Here is an 18,313-nt window from a genome sequence, read left to right on the forward strand (position 1 = left end):
AGAACCTTTAGGATAGTAACTATGCTAGTCATTTATAACAACCAATCAACCATTCTATAGCAAGTCTCTTTTACATGTGATGTTTCTCCTTTAACCAGTAGAAATCTAGTTGGAGTGATGTCTATATAAACCGCCTACTGTACTCCTAAAAGGTCTCGCCTGTAGTGTAGAATCCCCCTGTAGTTTCCCCTGATTTCACCCTAATGGCATGTCCCCCCGTGCTGCAGGAGAGAAGCTGCGAGTCCTGGGTTACAACCATAATGGGGAGTGGTGCGAGGCGCAGACCAACCACGGCCAGGGCTGGGTGCCCAGTAACTACATCACCCCGGTCAACAGCCTGGAGAAGCACAGCTGGTACCATGGGCCTGTGTCGCGCAACGCTGCTGAGTACCTGCTCAGCTCGGGTATCAACGGCAGCTTCCTGGTCAGGGAGAGCGAGAGCAGCCCCGGGCAGAGGTCTATCTCACTCCGCTACGAGGGCCGCGTCTACCATTACAGGATCAACACGGCCTCCGATGGGAAGGTGAGGATATACAGTACACACACACCTCCTACCTCTACTCTGTCACATCTTCATAAGTAAAGGTGCCCAGAAAGTACTTAAGTAAAAATACTTTAAAGTACTACTTAATTTGTTTTTTGGGGGTTGTCTTTACTTTACTACTTTATATTTTTGGCTACTTTTACTACTTTACTACTTTTTACGCCATACATTTTCCCTGGCACATAAAAGTACTCGTTACATTTTGAATGCTTAGCGGGACAGGAAAATGGTCTAATTCACACACTTATCAAGAGAACATCACTGGTCATCACTACTGCCTCTGGTCTGGCGGACTCACTGAACACATGCTTCGTTTGTAAATGATGTCTGAGTGTTGGAGCGTGCCTCTGGCTAGCCGTAAATAAAAATAAGACAATTGTGCCGTATGGTTTGCTTAATATAAGTAGTTTGAAATTATTTATACTTTTACTTTTGATACTTAAGTTTATTTTAGCAATTACATTTACTTTTGATACTTACATATATTTAAAACCAAATACTTTTAGACTTTTACTCAAGTAGGGTTGTACTGGTCAACATTTACTAAAGTCATTTTCTATTAAGGTACTTTTCCTCAAGTATGACAATTGGGTACTTTTTCCAACGCTGCCAGAGACCTATGTCCCCAAGTCCTAAACATCCAGGGGATTTTACCTCTCTCTCTGGTTAAGTGATTATTAAGTGATTATTGGAGGCAGCTGTAAGTGGCCTGACAGTCTCACTGAGCTCCTCTGGTTATACAGCCCATTAAGCTGTGGCCAAGGCAGACAGTGGGCTGTAGTGGAGGTCTCCACAGAGCAGCTTACTGTACCCCCTCTGGGAAAGGCTCATTTAGAGAGGACACGGCAGGTCTGGAACTGGTTAAGGTTAGAGGCCTATGTTTCAACACTCTAAAATGGCCTCTCCTCTCCTTCATGACCACTGACCTCAAAAGGTACCAGAAAGATGTTGAGGACCAAATCCAGGTGAAAATCCAGTGAGTGGAAAAATTGGTACCTAATAGTTCATTATCAACCTATTATATTTTCAGCTGAACCAGCATCATCATTCATTGCAGAAGCCTGTCCGCTTGAAGGAAAGGAGGCTGTATATGACTATTAGGACACCCTGTTATTGTGCTATACCAACCGTTATTAGTGGTCAGGAGGAATGGAGACTGGGAAAGAAGTCGTAGGAGTATTAGGATAGTCAGTTTGCCAGCTGTCTTCTCCTCTCTCTTAACCCAGCTGTCTTCTCCTCTCTCTTAACCCAGCTGTCTTCTCCCCCTCTCTTAACCCAATTGTCTTCTCCCCCTCTCTTAACCCAACTGTCTTCTCCCCTCTCTTAACCCAGCTGTCTTCTCCCCTCTATTAACCCAGCTGTCTTCTCCCCTCTCTTAACCCAGCTGTCTTCTCCCCCTCTCTTAACCCAGCTGTCTTCTCCCTCTCTCTTAACCCAGCTGTCTTCTCCCCCTCTCTTAACCCAGCTGTCTTCTCCCCTCGCTTAACCCAGCTGTCTTCTCCCCTCTCTTAACCCAGCTGTCTTCTCCCCTCTCTTAACCCAGCTGTCTTCTCCCCCTCTCTTAACCCAGCTGTCTTCTCCCCCTCTCTTAACCCAGCTGTCTTCTCCCCCTCTCTTAACCCAGCTGTCTTCTCCCTCTCTCTTAACCCAGCTGTCTTCTCCCCCTCTCTTAACCCAGCTGTCTTCTCCCCTCGCTTAACCCAGCTGTCTTCTCCCCTCTCTTAACCCAGCTGTCTTCTCCCCTCTCTTAACCCAGCTGTCTTCTCCCCCTCTCTTAACCCAGCTGTCTTCTCCCCCTCTCTTAACCCAGCTGTCTTCTCCCCTCTCTTAACCCAGCTGTCTTCTCCCCCTCTCTTAACCCAGCTGTCTTCTCCCCCTCTCTTAACCCAGCTGTCTTCTCCCCCTCTCTTAACCCAGCTGTCTTCTCCCCTCTCTTAACCCAGCTGTCTTCTCCCCCTCTCTTAACCCAGCTGTCTTCTCCCCCTCTCTTAACCCAGCTGTCTTCTCCCCTCTCTTAACCCAGCTGTCTTCTCCCCTCTCTTAACCCAGCTCTGTCAGGCTAGCTGAGGTAAACCACCTCCACCGCAGGACAGCTGCCATCCTTTCTATGTCATACGCATCCCAGCATTCCTCACTGCACAGAGGTGAGCGAGTGGAACGACATGCACGAGAGGAATGCTCCAAACGACCTCTCTGTTCCACACCAGACCAGCACGCGCACACAAACACACACACGTAGACAAAATGACACACACACACTGGTCTCGTGTGTGTGTGTGTGTTAAAGTATGAATCTTCCACCCTCCCTACCCCCTGCAGTTCCGCTATCTCCCACTGTGCTCACATTCAGCCGTCTGGAATGCAGACTTTCCAATATGTGTACCTCTCCTGTCTGTGGAACACTCCTCATATCACCCCCATACAACACAGACTGGGTGATTGACAGTATTCTGATCAGCCCAGATTCTTGTGTTAATGAAACTGAGCTCCCACTGGGAGGGTTTTTACTGAGACAGGCCCTGATAAGTGGTCAAGTTGGAGCTTTAAGCTGAATGTGAGGTAGTTGAACAGCGGAACAGGCCTCTTTATTGTTCAAGACCTTCGGATGCTGCTCTTTTCAGGTTCTTTCACGACCTACCTACTCAGTTAGTACCTACTTACATTATCTCCATTTACATTCTGTTATAAACTCTGGAAATCCATCCATTTATGAAGATATGAAGAGTGCAGAATGTTTCCACAGTGGAACACAGGATCTGGGACTGTGGTCTTATATAAGACATGGACAATGGAAAAGACTGTGTTCAGTCAGCCTTGACCAATATCTCTCGCCAGAGATCATCTGCAGCTGGAAAGTGCTTTTCTTGCTCTCCATGCGTTCTGAGCGTGCTGCTTTTCCACATATTATCATATCCAGCCAGTTCAGTTGGTTCATATTACAGAATCATTTATCTATCCTCTTTGGTGTTCATCTATTAGACACTTTAATGTAAAGTTACCTATTTAACGTCTATGTAACTCGAGCTGGATTTAAACCCACATCTCCAGGGTTGCTCCAACCAACCTCTCACTCCCAAGGTCATTGAATCTCCTTTCTGTTATGGGCTTAACAGTCATAGAATCTAAACTGGAAATTGTCTCTTCCCTCTTCTCCCTTTCCTCAGCTATATGTGTCGTCTGAGAGTCGATTCAACACCCTGGCAGAGCTGGTTCACCACCACTCCACAGTAGCCGATGGCCTCATCACCACGCTGCACTACCCGGCGCCCAAACGCAACAAGCCCACCATCTACGGCGTGTCACCCAACTATGACAAGTGGGAGATGGAGCGCACCGACATCACCATGAAGCACAAGCTGGGCGGGGGCCAGTACGGAGAGGTCTACGAGGGGGTCTGGAAGAAGTACAGCCTCACCGTGGCCGTCAAGACCCTCAAGGTACACGTCTCAGGGGGTTTGTTGGCAGTCTAGGGAGTGAGATTAAACCATCAGAATGAGTTGACGACAGTGTTTTTTACATTTTATTTGTCACGTACACCGGATAGGTGCAGTGAAATGTGTTGTTTTACAGGGTCAGCCATAGTAGTACGGCGCCCATGGAGCTAATTAGAGTTAAGTGCCTTGCTCAAGGGCACATCAACAGATTTTTCACCTAGTCGCTCAGGTATTCGAACCAGCGACCTTTCGGTTACTGGCCCAACGCTCTAACCGCTAGGCTACCTGCCACCCTAACGTAGTGCTGTAGTCAATATTGTCTGTAGTAGTCTGTTTTTGTTTATTTTTTATTTATTTTTTGTAGTAGTTAATAGTGCAGTTGTCAATATTGTCTTTTAGCTGCTGTCTTAGTTAGTTGGAAAATAACAGTGGAGTGTCAGGAGGGTGTGATGGGAACTGTGCTGAGTATACCACTACCTGGTGTAGAACAGAAGGTTACCCATTTTAGTCATCTGCTGAGCAAACACACTTATTGTTATGCTTCTATAGGTAGTTGCATGTAGAAGCATGTGAAGCTAGCCATGCCTATAGTCTACAGTGCCATCATAGTATTCACACCCCTTGACTTGTTCCACATTGTGTTACAGCCTGAATTTATAATGGATTACATTTAGATTGTTGGTCACTGGCTTACACACTAAATACCCCATAATGTCAAAGAGGAATTGCGTTTTTTGAAATGATAAATTAATTAAAAATTAAAAGCTGAAATGGCTTGAGTCAATAAATATTCAAACCCTTTCTTATGGCAAACCTAAATAAGTTCAGGAGTAAAAAGATTGCTGAACATGTCACATAATAAGTTGCATGGGCTTGTGTGCAATAATTGTGTTTAACATAGTTGTTTAATGACTACCTCATATCTGTACCTCACACATACAATTATCTGTAAGGTCCCTCAGTCGAGCAGTGAATGTCAAACACAGATTCAACTACAAAGACCAGGGAGGTTTTCCAATGCCTTGCAAAGAAAGGGAACCTATTGGTAGATGAGTAAAAATAACAAAATTAAAAAGCAAACACTGAATATCCCTTTGAGCATGGTGAAGTTATTAATTACACTTTGGATGGTGTATCAATACACCCAATCACTACAAAGATACAGGCATCCTTCCTAACTCAGTTACCGAAGAGGAAGGAAGCTGCTCAGGGATTTCATCATGAGGCCGATGGTGACTTTAAAACAGTTACCGAGTTTAATGGCTGTGATAGGAGAAAACTGAGGATGGATCAACAACATTGTAGTTACTCCACAATACTACCCTAAATGACAGAGTGAAAAGGAAGCCTTTGCAGAATAAAAATATTCCAAAACATGCATCCTGTTTGCATTAAAGTAATACTGCAAAAAAGGTGGCAAAGCAATTCACTTTTTGTCCTTAATATAAAGTGTTATGTTTGGGGCAAATCCAATATAACACAGTACAGAGTACCACACTGCATATTTTCAAGCATAGTGCTGGCTGCATCATGTTATATGTTTGCTTGTAATCATTAAGGAATGTGGAGTTTTTCAGGATAAAAAAGAAACGGTATGGAGCTAAGCACAGGCAATATCCTAGAGGAAAACCTGGTTCAGTCTGCTTTCCACCAGACACTGGGAGATGAATTCACCTTTCAGCAGGACAATAACCTAAAACACAAGGCCAAATCCACATGGGAGTTGCTTACCAAGAAGACGGCTTTCTGAAGGCAGTGTAGATGTAGCTAACTGTTTAAATATATGTTCTCCTGATGTGTGTGGTTGACCCTCTGTTCTCACCCACTCAGGAGGACACCATGGAGGTGGAGGAGTTCCTAAAGGAGGCTGCTGTCATGAAGGAGATCAAACACCCCAACCTGGTACAGCTACTGGGTGAGTTACTGGGTTATGTCTCAGGCTGCGTCTCAAATAGCACCCTACTCCCTTTATATTGCACTACTTTTAACTAGAGCCTAAATTGTGTCTCTTCGTGAAATGCCACACTGTACTGCCATTGTCAGTGCTGTGACTAACTCTGCCTCTCTCTCTCTGCCAGGCGTGTGCACGCGGGAGCCCCCGTTCTACATCATCACAGAGTTCATGACCCATGGCAACCTGCTGGACTACCTGAGGGAGTGTAACAGGGAGGAGGTGAATGCTGTGGTGCTGCTCCACATGGCCACGCAGATCTCCTCCGCCATGGAGTACCTGGAGAGGAAGAACTTCATCCACAGGTGAGACATGACACGAGCTTAACCTCAGTTTCTCTCTCTTCCCATTTCTTACCTTTCACTAACCTCCCCTGCCCCTCACTCTTGCCTATCATTTGTCCTCCCCCAGACAGAAATATCATATGTGTGCTGTTGCTGTGAGATTGACTTTGCCCCAGCATGTTTTATTATGGCCTAGAAGATATGATTTATGTCCTCTTGTCGATTCCCCAATTTGATTTTAATTGTCAAGCTTGTTGAAACTCAGCTTCATGCTCAAGTGCCCACATAACAGACAACACCTAAAGACATAGATATGAGGAGAGAATTGCCATCCTAAATAAATATATACCACTGCCTTTGACATCATGCTCCTCTGTCTTCGCTCTGTGCTCCAGGGACCTGGCAGCCCGTAACTGTCTGGTGGGGGAGAACCACCTGGTGAAGGTGGCAGACTTCGGGCTGAGCAGGCTGATGACGGGGGACACGTACACGGCCCACGCTGGGGCCAAGTTCCCCATCAAGTGGACCGCCCCGGAGAGCCTGGCCTACAACAAGTTCTCCATCAAATCTGACGTCTGGGGTGAGTTTGAAGATGACACAGTAACTCAATGACAAATGTATTTCTGATATTTACAATTACTTATGTCATTGTGATTACAATGTCATGAACATAGTCTTGTTTTGGCATGCAAATAGACTCATCTCTGTACTTTGTTATCCCAAACTCCCAGCGTTCGGAGTGTTGCTGTGGGAGATCGCCACCTATGGGATGTCTCCGTACCCTGGCATAGACCTCTCCCAGGTGTATGAGCTCCTAGAGAAGGACTACCGCATGGACCGTCCGGAGGGCTGCCCAGAGAAGGTCTACCAGCTCATGAGGGCCTGTGAGTACACATACATCTGTCTATGGCTAAATGGCACAGCCTGGCTTTTCAAAATAGTTCTCTAACTACCTTCATCATGTTTTGTTTAATGTCTACTGGAATGAAGTCATTGAGTGCTTAATGACTAACTACACTGAACAAAAATATAAACGCAACATGTAAAGTGTTGGTCCCATGTTTCATGAGCTGAAATAAAATATCCTAGAAATGTTCCATAAGCACAAAAAGATTATTTCTATCAAATTTTGTTCACAAATTTGTTGACATCCCTGTCAATATAATATAGAATCCATCCACCTGACAGGTGTGGCATATCAAGTAGCTGATTAAACAGCATGATCATTGCTGGGGACAATAAAAGGCCACTCTAAAATGTGCCGTTTTGTCACACAACAACATGCCACCGATGTCTCAAGTTTTGAGGGAGCGTGCAATTGGCATGCTGACTGCAGAAATGTCCACCAGAGCTGTTGCCAGATAATGTTAATTTCTCTACCATAAGCCACCTCCAACGTCAGTTTAGAGAATTTGGCAGTACGTCCAACCGGCCTCACTATCCACAGACCATGTGTATGGCGTCGTGTGGGGGAGCGGTTTGCTGATGTCAACATTGTGACAGTGCAGTTATGGTATGGGCAGGCATAAGCTACAGACAACGAACACAGTTGCATTTTATCAATAGCAATTTGAGTGCACAGAGATACTGTGATGAGATCCTGAGGCCCATTGTCGTGCCATTCATCCGCTGCCATCACCATGTTTCAGCATGATAATGCACAGCCCCATGTCGCAATGATCTGTACACAATTCCTGGAGGCTGTAATTGTCCCAGTTCTTCCATGGCCTGCATACTCACAAGACATTGTCACCCATTGAGCATGTTTGGGATGCTCTGGATCGATGTGTACGACAAAGTTCCAGTTCCCACCAATATCCAGCAACTTCGCACAGCCATTGAAGAGGAGTGGGACAACATTCGTACAGGCCCAAATTAACAGCCTGATCAACTCTATGCAAAGGAGATGTGTCGCGCTGCATGAGGCAAATGGTGGTCATATCAGATGACTGGTTTTCTGATCCACGCCCCTACCTTTTTTTTAAGGTATTTGTGACCAATAGATGCATATCTGTATTCCCAGTCATGTGAAATACATAGATTATGGCCTAATTTATTATTTTAATTGACTTATTTCCTTCTATATCCCTGTAACTCAGTAAAATCTTTGAAATTGTTGCATGTTGTGTTTCTTTTTGTTCAATATAGTTGAAACACGTCTGCCAATATTGAAAAATCCCTGAATGTGAAATAACCAGACACATTCATATCATGCAGACAGTTTTCTGATTGGTACCAAACCTCATTTCCTGTTCTCTCCCTCTCTCCCAGGCTGGAAGTGGAACCCTACCGAGCGGCCCTCCTTTGCTGAGACCCACCAGGCCTTTGAGACCATGTTTCAGGAGTCCAGCATCTCTGATGGTGAGTGTCCTTATGTTGTCACAATTACACACGTTATAGCTGAATTTAAGACAACTATAACTCTTCAATTTGAGGTATTATCTGTAGGTTGTGTGCTAGATCAAACCAGATTGAGAGAGAATAGCTTTTAAGCACTTCCAGACAATATTTGGGTCAGTAATCTTTCAGTTTAGAGGAGGTAATTTGCCATCTGTTTTCCAGGTGCTGTACTCCAGAGTGGTTTCAGGGTTATAAGAGCAAGAAGTATGTTAATACACTGTGTGTGTGTGTGTGTGTGTTTGTCATGTGACAGAGGTGGAGAAGGAGTTGGGTAAGAAAGGGAAGAAGGTGGTGCTGGGCCCCATGCAGCAGGCTCCACAACTGCCCACCAAGACCAGGACCCTCCGTAGGAACGTGGACCGAGATGGAGACAGCCCTGGTGAGACTCGCCTAACATACCCCTCTTCTCAATGCATTGCACCCTTAAGTGTTTTTAACCCATATTTAACAGATGTCAAAAGAGCTTTGGGACAATTTATTGGTGATTTTCGTACTATATTTTGCCTACTATACTTTTCCAGTGATTTGGCTGTGTTGAGTGTTGTTCAAACAACTGATGATTTGCATGTCTGTGTGTTCACCCAGACGCCGTGGAGCCGGAGGTGGCCGTGTCCCCCATGCTCCCCAGAAAAGAGCGTCCGTTCCTGGACAGCAACCTGAACGAGGACGACCGCCTGCTGCCCAAAGACAAGGACAAGTCCCGCAACAGCCTCTTCAACCTCATCAAGAAGAAGAAGAAGACAGCGCCTGCCCCGCCCAAACGCAGCAGCTCTTTCAGGGAGATGGACGGACACCCGGAGAGACGGGGGCTGGCGCCCGACCACCGAGACAACGACTTTAACAACGGCTCCTTCAGTGATACACATACCAACGATCCCAACAAGGTTCTGGGTGCTAACAACAACGGGGCAGGGGGTATTACCAATGGGGCGCCCACCTACCCGGGCCCCCTGTTCCCCCCGCATCATGCCAGGAAGACGTGTACGCCGGTGGTGCCCAGTGTAAGTGGTAAGACTGCCACCACTCCACCCAGCGAGGAGGATATAGTATCTAACTCGAAACGTTTCCTGCGCTCCTCCTCGGCCTCCAGCATGTCCCCAGGCTCGGATCGCACTGAGTGGAAGTCGGTCACGCTGCCCCGCGACCTGCACAAAGGCCATTTTGACTCGGGCACCTTCGGGGGGAAGCCCGCCCTGCCCCGCAAAAGGGCCAACGAAAAGCCAGAGATCAGCATCCCTCGCATGGGCACCCTCACCCCCCCACCCCGCCTGCCCAAGAAGACAGAGGATCCATCAGATGAGGTGTTTAAGGACGCGGAGTCCAGCCCCCAGACCCTGACGCCCAAGCTTAGTAGGAGGCTTCCAGGGCAGGGGCTAGACAGCTCCAAGACCAGCGCCCTGCAGGCCGAGCTGCTCAAGCCCAATGTGTTTCCCACTCTGGGGGCAGCTGGGGACGAGTGCAGGGCCCGCCGCCACAAACACAACCTGGACTCCTCCGGTCCCAGGGAGAGAGGAAAGTTCCAGAAGCCCAAGCCTGCTCCCCCTCCACCCCCGCCCTCCAGTGCCAAGTCAGGCAAGATCTCCCGCAGCCCCACTCAGGAGCTCCCCTCTCCCACAGACACCAAAGCCAAGGCCTCAGACTCCCACAACCCATCCAGCCCCAGTGACCAAGCTCGCTCTCTCCTGGAGGGCCACAAGAAACTCAGCCTCAGCACCTCCTCTAAACCACAGCCGTCAAAGACCTCCTCTTCCTCAGTGTCTGGCTCCACCTCCAGCCCCCTGGGTTTCTCCTCCCTCACCTCCCCAGGAGACCAGACCTCTCCCACAGCCTTCATCCCCCTCATGAACACCCGACGCTCCCTGAGGAAGACGCGTGCGCCCCCAGAGCGCCAGCCCAACTCTGCCATCACCAGGGAGATGGTTCTGGAGGGCACAGAGCTGCTGCGCACTGCCATCGGACGCAACTCTGAGCAGACTGGCAGCCACAGCGCCGTGCTGGAGGCGGGCAAGAACCTGTCCAAGTACTGCGTGAGCTACGTGGAGTCCATCCAGCAGATGAGGAACAAGTTTGCCTTCCGCGAGGCCATCAACAAGCTGGAGAGCAGTCTGCGCGAGCTGCAGATCTGCCCTGCTGCCACTGGGGGTGCCAGCGGAGCGCAGCAGGACTTCAGCAAGCTGCTCTCGTCTGTCAAAGAGATCAGTGACATCGTTCAGAGGTAGCGGAGAGGAGGCCACACTGACTGGAAGAAAAAGCAGAACTTTAATGAACCTAACCTCCCCCCTTCTCTCTCACTGCATGTAATGTTCCATAGTCGTGTCTCCTACACTGTGGTCATGCTGAACTCACATTGAGGTGGAGCGCAGGGCATGCTTTAGTGCCACTGGACAGTTTGAGCATGATGCACACTTTGGAGAAATAGATTTTATGCAGCCTTACAGGATGTCGGAGGACACTTCAAACACTAAAGACTGTGATTACCATGCTCAGAATCAAAGGAACCTTATTCAGATTTTCGATGAGTTTTTCCTCATGTGTTTTGTCTGAAAGCCTTAACTATAAATGCAAGTTCAATTTGGCCTTAACCAGAGGCCTGGGCCCAATTCTGCATCACGTCACCTTTTCATTCATCATTTTCTATATGATCATGTCTTTTTTTATGACACTATAGACAAAAAGCATATCACATTCTTTCCTTTACTGGCAGAGTTGCGAATGTGCCACAAACTTAAAGCCTCATATGGCTGAGGATGCCTTCCAGTTCTGTGGAGACAAACAGCCAAAGCGTACACACGTCTTGTTTCCATCCAGAAATAATGGGGAGTGTCTGGAAGTGCACATTGTCTCTTCACCTTATTTACCTTTTTCCCCTCAGCTTGCGACATCACCCTTCATGGCAGATCTCTGTGGTGTGATATGACTGTGACAGTATTGACTGAATGGATGCTAGTAGCAGTAACGCAGCACTGTGCCATAGAGGAAAGAAGCAAAGTGAGCAGGAAGACTACCTGGGAACATTCGTTTCTGTGCACAAGATCTGAATAGAGTGTCTTAAAAACACTATCAATGTCATTCCCAGAGCCAAACTAAAACAGAGCAATATGGCCTTATAAATATTTATGTGGATGAGGAAAATAGTAATGTTTCTCCTTCAGGCACATGATTGTCATATTCCATACTGAACACTACTGGAGAGGGACCAGGGAACTCCAACTTAACTCTGATGGATCTGAATGTTGTTTCTATCTTGTCCGACCATTTTATTACATTCAACACACACCACTTACAAACCTCACAAAAGCCTTCTGTAGTTGGATGGACATCATGTTTTAATGTATGGAGGACGCATCACTTGCTTTGTCTTACGAGAAATGACCAGATATACAGTGAGAAACTGACCATTGTTGATTACGGGACAGTTATTTCTTACCAAACCAATGAAATGCCACTGTGTAGTCAGGGGGTAAGATATTCCTATGTGTTTTCTACTTTAAATAATGCATTTCTTTTCAGTATTAGTTTGTGCTGTTCCCCACACCCTTGCCCTGACTGACTGCGATGCCCGAGGACGACATCAACCTGCCTTTACTTCACGGTACTGTTCATGTATTTTTTTATTCCCCCCCTCCATAAAAATCATGCCACTACTTAAATTTCTTTTTTTGTGTCCGAGCCACCTCACAATTTTGTAGACTTATTTTGCTCTCCTTTGTAAATACATATTTTCTTTCTCTTCATGTTTCTCCCTGTAACCTTGGTGCAATTTGTTGCATTAAAATGCAAAGCAATTTTGCTACTTGAAACCCGTCAATTGAATCTGTTCTTACTCTACTTACATGTTTACGTGCACAATGTGACAAGAATGACAAGCAGTACAGCAGGTTATGTATAATGTATTTTCTGTCTAGAGCATTTTGTCATTAAAATCATATACACGCAAGAATGCATTTAAATGTTAGCACAGCTCCTTCAAAAATGTATACATGTTCATTTTATAACGTAGGAGGACCCATCTCTAGACCCTCCCACCAGCCAATTCCCATGCCCCAAAATTAAGACAGCAATGCATCATGTTACCATTGGTGAGTTAGGGTGATGGCACCCTATCCCCTTAATAATCCTGCCTCCGACATTGGGGAGGGGACCACTCAATGTAGAAGCAATTTTTCATAGTTTTATCCAATTTCATTAAACATTACATGGTGCCTAAGAAATACATGGAGAGAAAAAACCTAACTCAAAAAAAGTGATATTCTCCACTCCAGCTCCTACAAGCAAGAGTTGAGTGGAATCGACAAAGCGCTAGTTTGTACACTTCCACTCCCCCTCTACCCAGAGACTGAGGATGAAGAGTGAAGAAACAAAACAATGGAACCACCAGATAGCACTAGTGAGTGTCTGTCCAAACACATTTATTCATAGAAACTATGGGCTCAATTCAATCTAATCCACATAGCGGTTGTTTTGGTGGTGGAGGTTTAACTGCGTTAGAGCTGTCAAATCCACAAGCGGCTCCGGGCATTATACATAAAGCGGGCATTGCCATTGGCTACACAGAGCTGCATTAAGATGCAACTTGTTTAGAAGTTCATACATTGGAATGTGAGATGTAATCTACACCTTGATTTGGCAGATTGAAATGAATTCTAATCTGAGTGATTATTTCTTTATAGCCAACACTTTCTCCTTATGAACTTCAATGTGAATGGGGTGGGTGTGGCGTCATGACAATGATCAAGAGCACCTGCTCACTGATTTGACAGCTCAAACATCAGCTATGCTTTTAGTCTATCACTGGCCAATGTTACAGAATTCCCAAGCATGAAATACACACATCTCAGCATGTTTATCTTCAATCTCTGGGCTTGCCAATCCTCCAAATAGCATGGTCACCTACAGATGTACAGAAATTGAGCTTGAAAGAATTCAGAAGAACTATTCCCATTTGGGGCATGTTGCTTGGTGTTACTATACAAGCCTGTGGGGAGAGTGGGCTGGGGTGAGGGACCACAGGGTTAAGATGCCCCTTAGTAATTCAAACTGACCCCAAATCAATACTCACCTCAATAGGTAAGGACTGGAATAGGGTAAGCTGATCACAGCAGGTAGCCTAGTGGTTAGAGCGTTGGGCCAGTAACCGAAAGGCTGCTAGTTCAAATCCCTGAGCGACTAGGTGAAAAGAAATCTTTCAATCTGTCTTTGAGCAAGGCACTCAACCCTAATTGCTCCAGGATCCCTGGCTGTGACACCACTCTCCAAGGGTGTCTCAGGGGTAGTGGGATATACAAAAAATAACATTTCCATTTCACACTTGTACATGTAAGAAACAGAACAAATATGAACAGCCCCAATTTGACTTTTGTTTTTAAATCCTAGCTCTGGATTTAACATCTACCCAGTTACCATGTTCTCCACAAAAATATCACCATATTGTAAAAGTTTGTTTATTTGACAGCAGTATGTAGCGCAAGCGCAGCAAAGTAAAGATTAAACAGTAATAATATTAACCATAACAATAAGGCAACAAACGACGACAAAGAAAATGCTGGTAAGGACAGACAGATTCTATTGATATGGTCGGGGGGAAGAGGAGGAAGTTGGTGCAATGAAACTGATGATCTAAAGGAAAACGTGTTTTGTTTTCTTAAGTGTCATTAACTTAGTTAAAGAAATCCCTTCCCCATCCCCTGCACAGTGACACTGGCAGGAAAACACCTAGAGCCTTTCCTGTGACGTCATATAGGGAGAAAGACAAGTAGGTAGAGGCGTTTCAGGGGAATTCCAGGTCTCTTGGGCTTTAAAGTGTCTCTAGTCTCTCTACTACACTAGTGTTGCCACTCTGAGGTGTACTGTAGAACACCATTATAGGGATTCCATCTCTGCCTAGTATCAGAGCTTTACCATAAGGACCAGGGGGGAAAGCTTTGGGTAGAGACAGTGGATACCTGTTCTAGACCAGGTTCAACAACTGGACTAAACACACACACACACACACACACACACACACACACACACACACACCGCTAATAGTGATCAGTAGCGGGTCGCGTCATACATTACATCATTTCTTTCATTAACCATCTCCTCCCCCGGAAGAGACCAAGCTATCGAGGGAAATATTTTACTCATACACATTTTAGTTCAATTAAAATAGTCCTAGATCATTAAACCATGCAGGAGTGATGCAGGGGGAGAGATGCAGAGACTGTAGATAAGTCAATGTCAGTGGAGGTTAGACTATACAGGCTTGGTTGGTTTCAGATGTGGTAGATGAGACTTGATTGATAATATAGTAGAAGCTATAAAAGGAAACGTTAAAAAAGTATTTCTTCAGGTTTACCCATCTATGTGTCAGTAAACCATGTCTTTATATATGGAAATGTGTGTGGAGCTGGAATCCCATGGCAGATGAGCTGGACTGAATGGTGCAGAGGAGGAGAGGAAGAGAAGGAACAAGAGAAAGACGTGAAGACGACGACCAAGTGAAAAGGTGGAGGAGGAGGATGCACAGACCGGAAAAGAGGAGTGAGAGAATAACACGGGGACGTACACTACTACACAACCCAGACCAGCCAACCCATCCCTTGTTCCCTCCCTCCATCCGTGTCCCACACTCATGCAGTCCCAGTGGAGTGGGGAGGGGATGATGGAGGATGAGGAAAGAGAGAGGGGGGTGGAGAAGGACAGAGGGAGAGAGGCGTTGGTCATTAGCAGCCGCAGCCTTCCCTCTGGGGCTGTGGTTCGTTGGATAGTGGGCCTCCCTGGGGGGCGGAGGGCTTGTGTTGGACACCTGACTCTGCAGCGTTCAGGTCCAGACTGCCATCCTGGATGTTCTGGTAGATCTTCTTAGCCGCCTCCAGAAAGGCATCCTCCACATTCTCCCCCCTGGGGAGAGGACACAGTCAGTCGCACATGGTTAGAAACACGTCGGAGCATTTCAGCACATTGAAAATGGGAGGTAAAAGCAGGCAGAATGCACAGAGGTCAGTTAACTTACGTTTTGGCGCTGGCTTCCAGGAATAAGAGACCTGTAACACAAGGAATGGAGTGAGACTACTGCAGTTCCCCAACCACCCTGCTCACTCATAACTCCACTCATCGCTCTCCTATGAATCTCCCCACTCATAACTCCACTCATCGCTCTATGAATCTCCTCACATCTTTTGCACTCCGTGCATGTGCCACTCCCTCTCACCTCTCGTTCTCCCTCTATCAGAGACGAGTTGCTATTTTTAATCTCTCCATCCCTCCTATCTGGAGGAGTCTGTTCTTCCCTATACCCCTCTTGCTCTCCTTCCGATCATTACAGCGATCACCAAGGCCAGCATTCTCTGATCCGTGGTAGGGCCGCATTACAGCGATCACCAAGGCCAGCATTCTCTGATCCGTGGTAGGGCCGCATTACAGCGATCACCAAGGCCAGCATTCTCTGATCTGTGGTAGGGCCGCATTACAGCGATCACCAAGGCCAGCATTCTCTGATCCGTGGTAGGGCCGCATTACAGCGATCACCAAGGCCAGCATTCTCTGATCCGTGGTAGGGCCGCATTACAGCGATCACCAAGGCCAGCATTCTCTGATCCGTGGTAGGGCCGCATTACAGCGATCACCAAGGCCAGCATTCTCTGATCCGTGGTAGGGCCGCATTACAGCGATCACCAAGGCCAGCATTCTCTGATCCGTGGTAGGGCCGCATCACAGCGATCACCAAGGCCAGCATTCTCTGATCCGTGGTAGGGCCGCATTACAGCGATCACCAAGGCCAGCATTCTCTGATCCGTGGTAGGGCCGCATCACAGCGATCACCAAGGCCAGCATTCTCTGATCCGTGGTAGGGCCGCATTACAGCGATCACCAAGGCCAGCATTCTCTGATCCGTGGTAGGGCCGCATTACAGCGATCACCAAGGCCAGCATTCTCTGATCCGTGGTAGGGCCGCATTACAGCAATCACCAAGGCCAGCATTCTCTGATCCGTGGTAGGGCCGCATTACAGCGATCACCAAGGCCAGCATTCTCTGATCCGTGGTAGAGCCGCATTACAGCGATCACCAAGGCCAGCATTCTCTGATCCGTGGTAGGGCCGCATTTCAGCGCAATTCACACTTAAAGGTCATTTCTAATTGAGCCGGAATCTGCAGCGTTTACCTTGAACGTGGTAATATTGCCTTTAAAAGCTGCGTTGTCTACATTCACAATCAGGTTGAATCCCAGCTCAAGTGAGAGTGAGGGGGCATTATCACACAGTCAATTCCATAGAGAGAGAGTTTTACTCATCTTCCATCTCTCAATCCTTCTCGGTTTCCGACTCACCGTTCTCCTCAGCAAACTGCTTGGCCTCCTCATACGTGACGTCCCTCTGGGCTTCCAGGTCTGCTTTGTTACCTATAAGAATGATCACCTGGGGAGGAGAGACCGAGTCATGTCAGTCCTCCAGGCACCAAACATCAACAGTAGCAGCCTCACTACTCACCTATACGTCACTTATAGGCAGAAAAGGACATGATTCAGCTCGCTCACTTCACCCAGTGTCTTAGAGAGCTCTTATAAAACTTAGTATTGGTGTGAAAAATGGATTTAGCAATATATACTGTATCGTCTAAACACCATGAAAGATACAGATATTGCTATACCATTTCCAATGCATCTGGGAACTAGACAAGTATCCTTTTCCAACGTGAGACTGTTGTCTGAGTACAAACTAGCTGACTGAGTTTAGGATGTTGCCTTTGTATAAACACCCTAAAAGCATATTCTGCACTGTAAATGAAAGCATAATACATTTAGTCAAAATCCAATTTAGAGATGCACAGGGCTCTAGGACATCAAACACACTGGGTGTGCTGGAGTAGTCAACATCACAGAGAGAGACACACACACACACACAGAGTGGAGAGAGGAGAGAGAGAGCGAAACAGAGTGGAGAGGGAGAGAGAGACACACAGAGTGGAGAGAGAGAGAGGGAGAGAGAGACAGAGTGGAGAGAGAGACACAGTGGAGAGAGAGAGAGGGAGAGACACACAGAGTGGAGAGGGAGAGAGAGAGAGACACACAGAGTGGAGAGAGAGAGAGAGAGAGAGACACACAGAGTGGAGAGGGAGAGAGAGAGAGAGAGACACACAGAGTGGAGGGGGAGAGAGAGAGAGAGAGACACACAGAGTGGAGGGGGAGAGAGAGAGAGACACACAGAGTGGAGGGGGAGAGAGAGAGAGACACACAGAGTGGAGGGGGAGAGAGAGAGAGACACACAGAGTGGAGGGAGAGAGAGAGACACACAGAGTGGAGGGAGAGAGAGAGACACACAGAGTGGAGGGAGAGAGAGAGAGAGAGAGAGACACACACAGAGTGGAGAGGGAGAGAGAGAGAGAGAGAGAGAGAGAGACACACAGAGTGGAGAGGGAGAGAGAGAGAGAGACACACACACAGAGTGGAGAGGGAGAGAGAGAGAGAGACACACAGAGTGGAGAGGGAGAGAGAGAGAGAGAGAGACACACAGAGTGGAGAGGGAGAGAGAGAGAGAGAGAGACACACAGAGTGGAGAGGGAGAGAGAGAGAGAGAGAGACACACAGAGTGGAGAGGGAGAGAGAGAGAGAGAGAGACACACAGAGTGGAGAGGGAGAGAGAGAGACACACACACAGAGTGGAGAGAGAGAGACACAGAGTGGAGGAGGAGAGAGAGAGAGAGCCACACACAGAATGGAGA

At 47.0% G+C, this 18,313-nt stretch overlaps 2 protein-coding genes across 4 annotated transcripts in view; one reads left to right on the forward strand and one right to left on the reverse strand.

The window, feature by feature from the left end:
• LOC115159563 (tyrosine-protein kinase ABL1) overlaps nucleotides 1-12,413 on the forward strand; it is a 71,849-nt gene extending 59,436 nt beyond the window's left edge. For all 3 annotated transcript variants that reach the window (XM_029709420.1, XM_029709421.1, XM_029709422.1), the window contains 9 exons: nucleotides 228-523; nucleotides 3,709-3,981; nucleotides 5,809-5,893; nucleotides 6,057-6,234; nucleotides 6,609-6,793; nucleotides 6,945-7,097; nucleotides 8,485-8,574; nucleotides 8,867-8,992; nucleotides 9,199-12,413. In XM_029709420.1, coding sequence (XP_029565280.1) covers nucleotides 228-523; nucleotides 3,709-3,981; nucleotides 5,809-5,893; nucleotides 6,057-6,234; nucleotides 6,609-6,793; nucleotides 6,945-7,097; nucleotides 8,485-8,574; nucleotides 8,867-8,992; nucleotides 9,199-10,832 — 3,020 coding nt within the window. In that variant the 3' untranslated portion in view covers nucleotides 10,833-12,413. The remainder of the gene's footprint in view (nucleotides 1-227; nucleotides 524-3,708; nucleotides 3,982-5,808; nucleotides 5,894-6,056; nucleotides 6,235-6,608; nucleotides 6,794-6,944; nucleotides 7,098-8,484; nucleotides 8,575-8,866; nucleotides 8,993-9,198) is intronic.
• A 1,625-nt stretch (nucleotides 12,414-14,038) lies between these two features.
• Nucleotides 14,039-18,313, reverse strand: part of LOC115159564 (ras-related protein Rab-14) — a 35,108-nt gene continuing 30,833 nt past the window's right edge. Inside the window, exons 6-8 of the mRNA XM_029709423.1 lie at nucleotides 16,923-17,010; nucleotides 15,608-15,638; nucleotides 14,039-15,495 (exon numbers count right to left, since the gene is read on the reverse strand). Coding sequence (XP_029565283.1) covers nucleotides 15,318-15,495; nucleotides 15,608-15,638; nucleotides 16,923-17,010 — 297 coding nt within the window. The 3' untranslated portion in view covers nucleotides 14,039-15,317. The remainder of the gene's footprint in view (nucleotides 15,496-15,607; nucleotides 15,639-16,922; nucleotides 17,011-18,313) is intronic.

Source organism: Salmo trutta, chromosome 23 (genome assembly GCF_901001165.1).
Source record: "Salmo trutta chromosome 23, fSalTru1.1, whole genome shotgun sequence".
NCBI lineage: Eukaryota > Metazoa > Chordata > Actinopteri > Salmoniformes > Salmonidae > Salmo > Salmo trutta.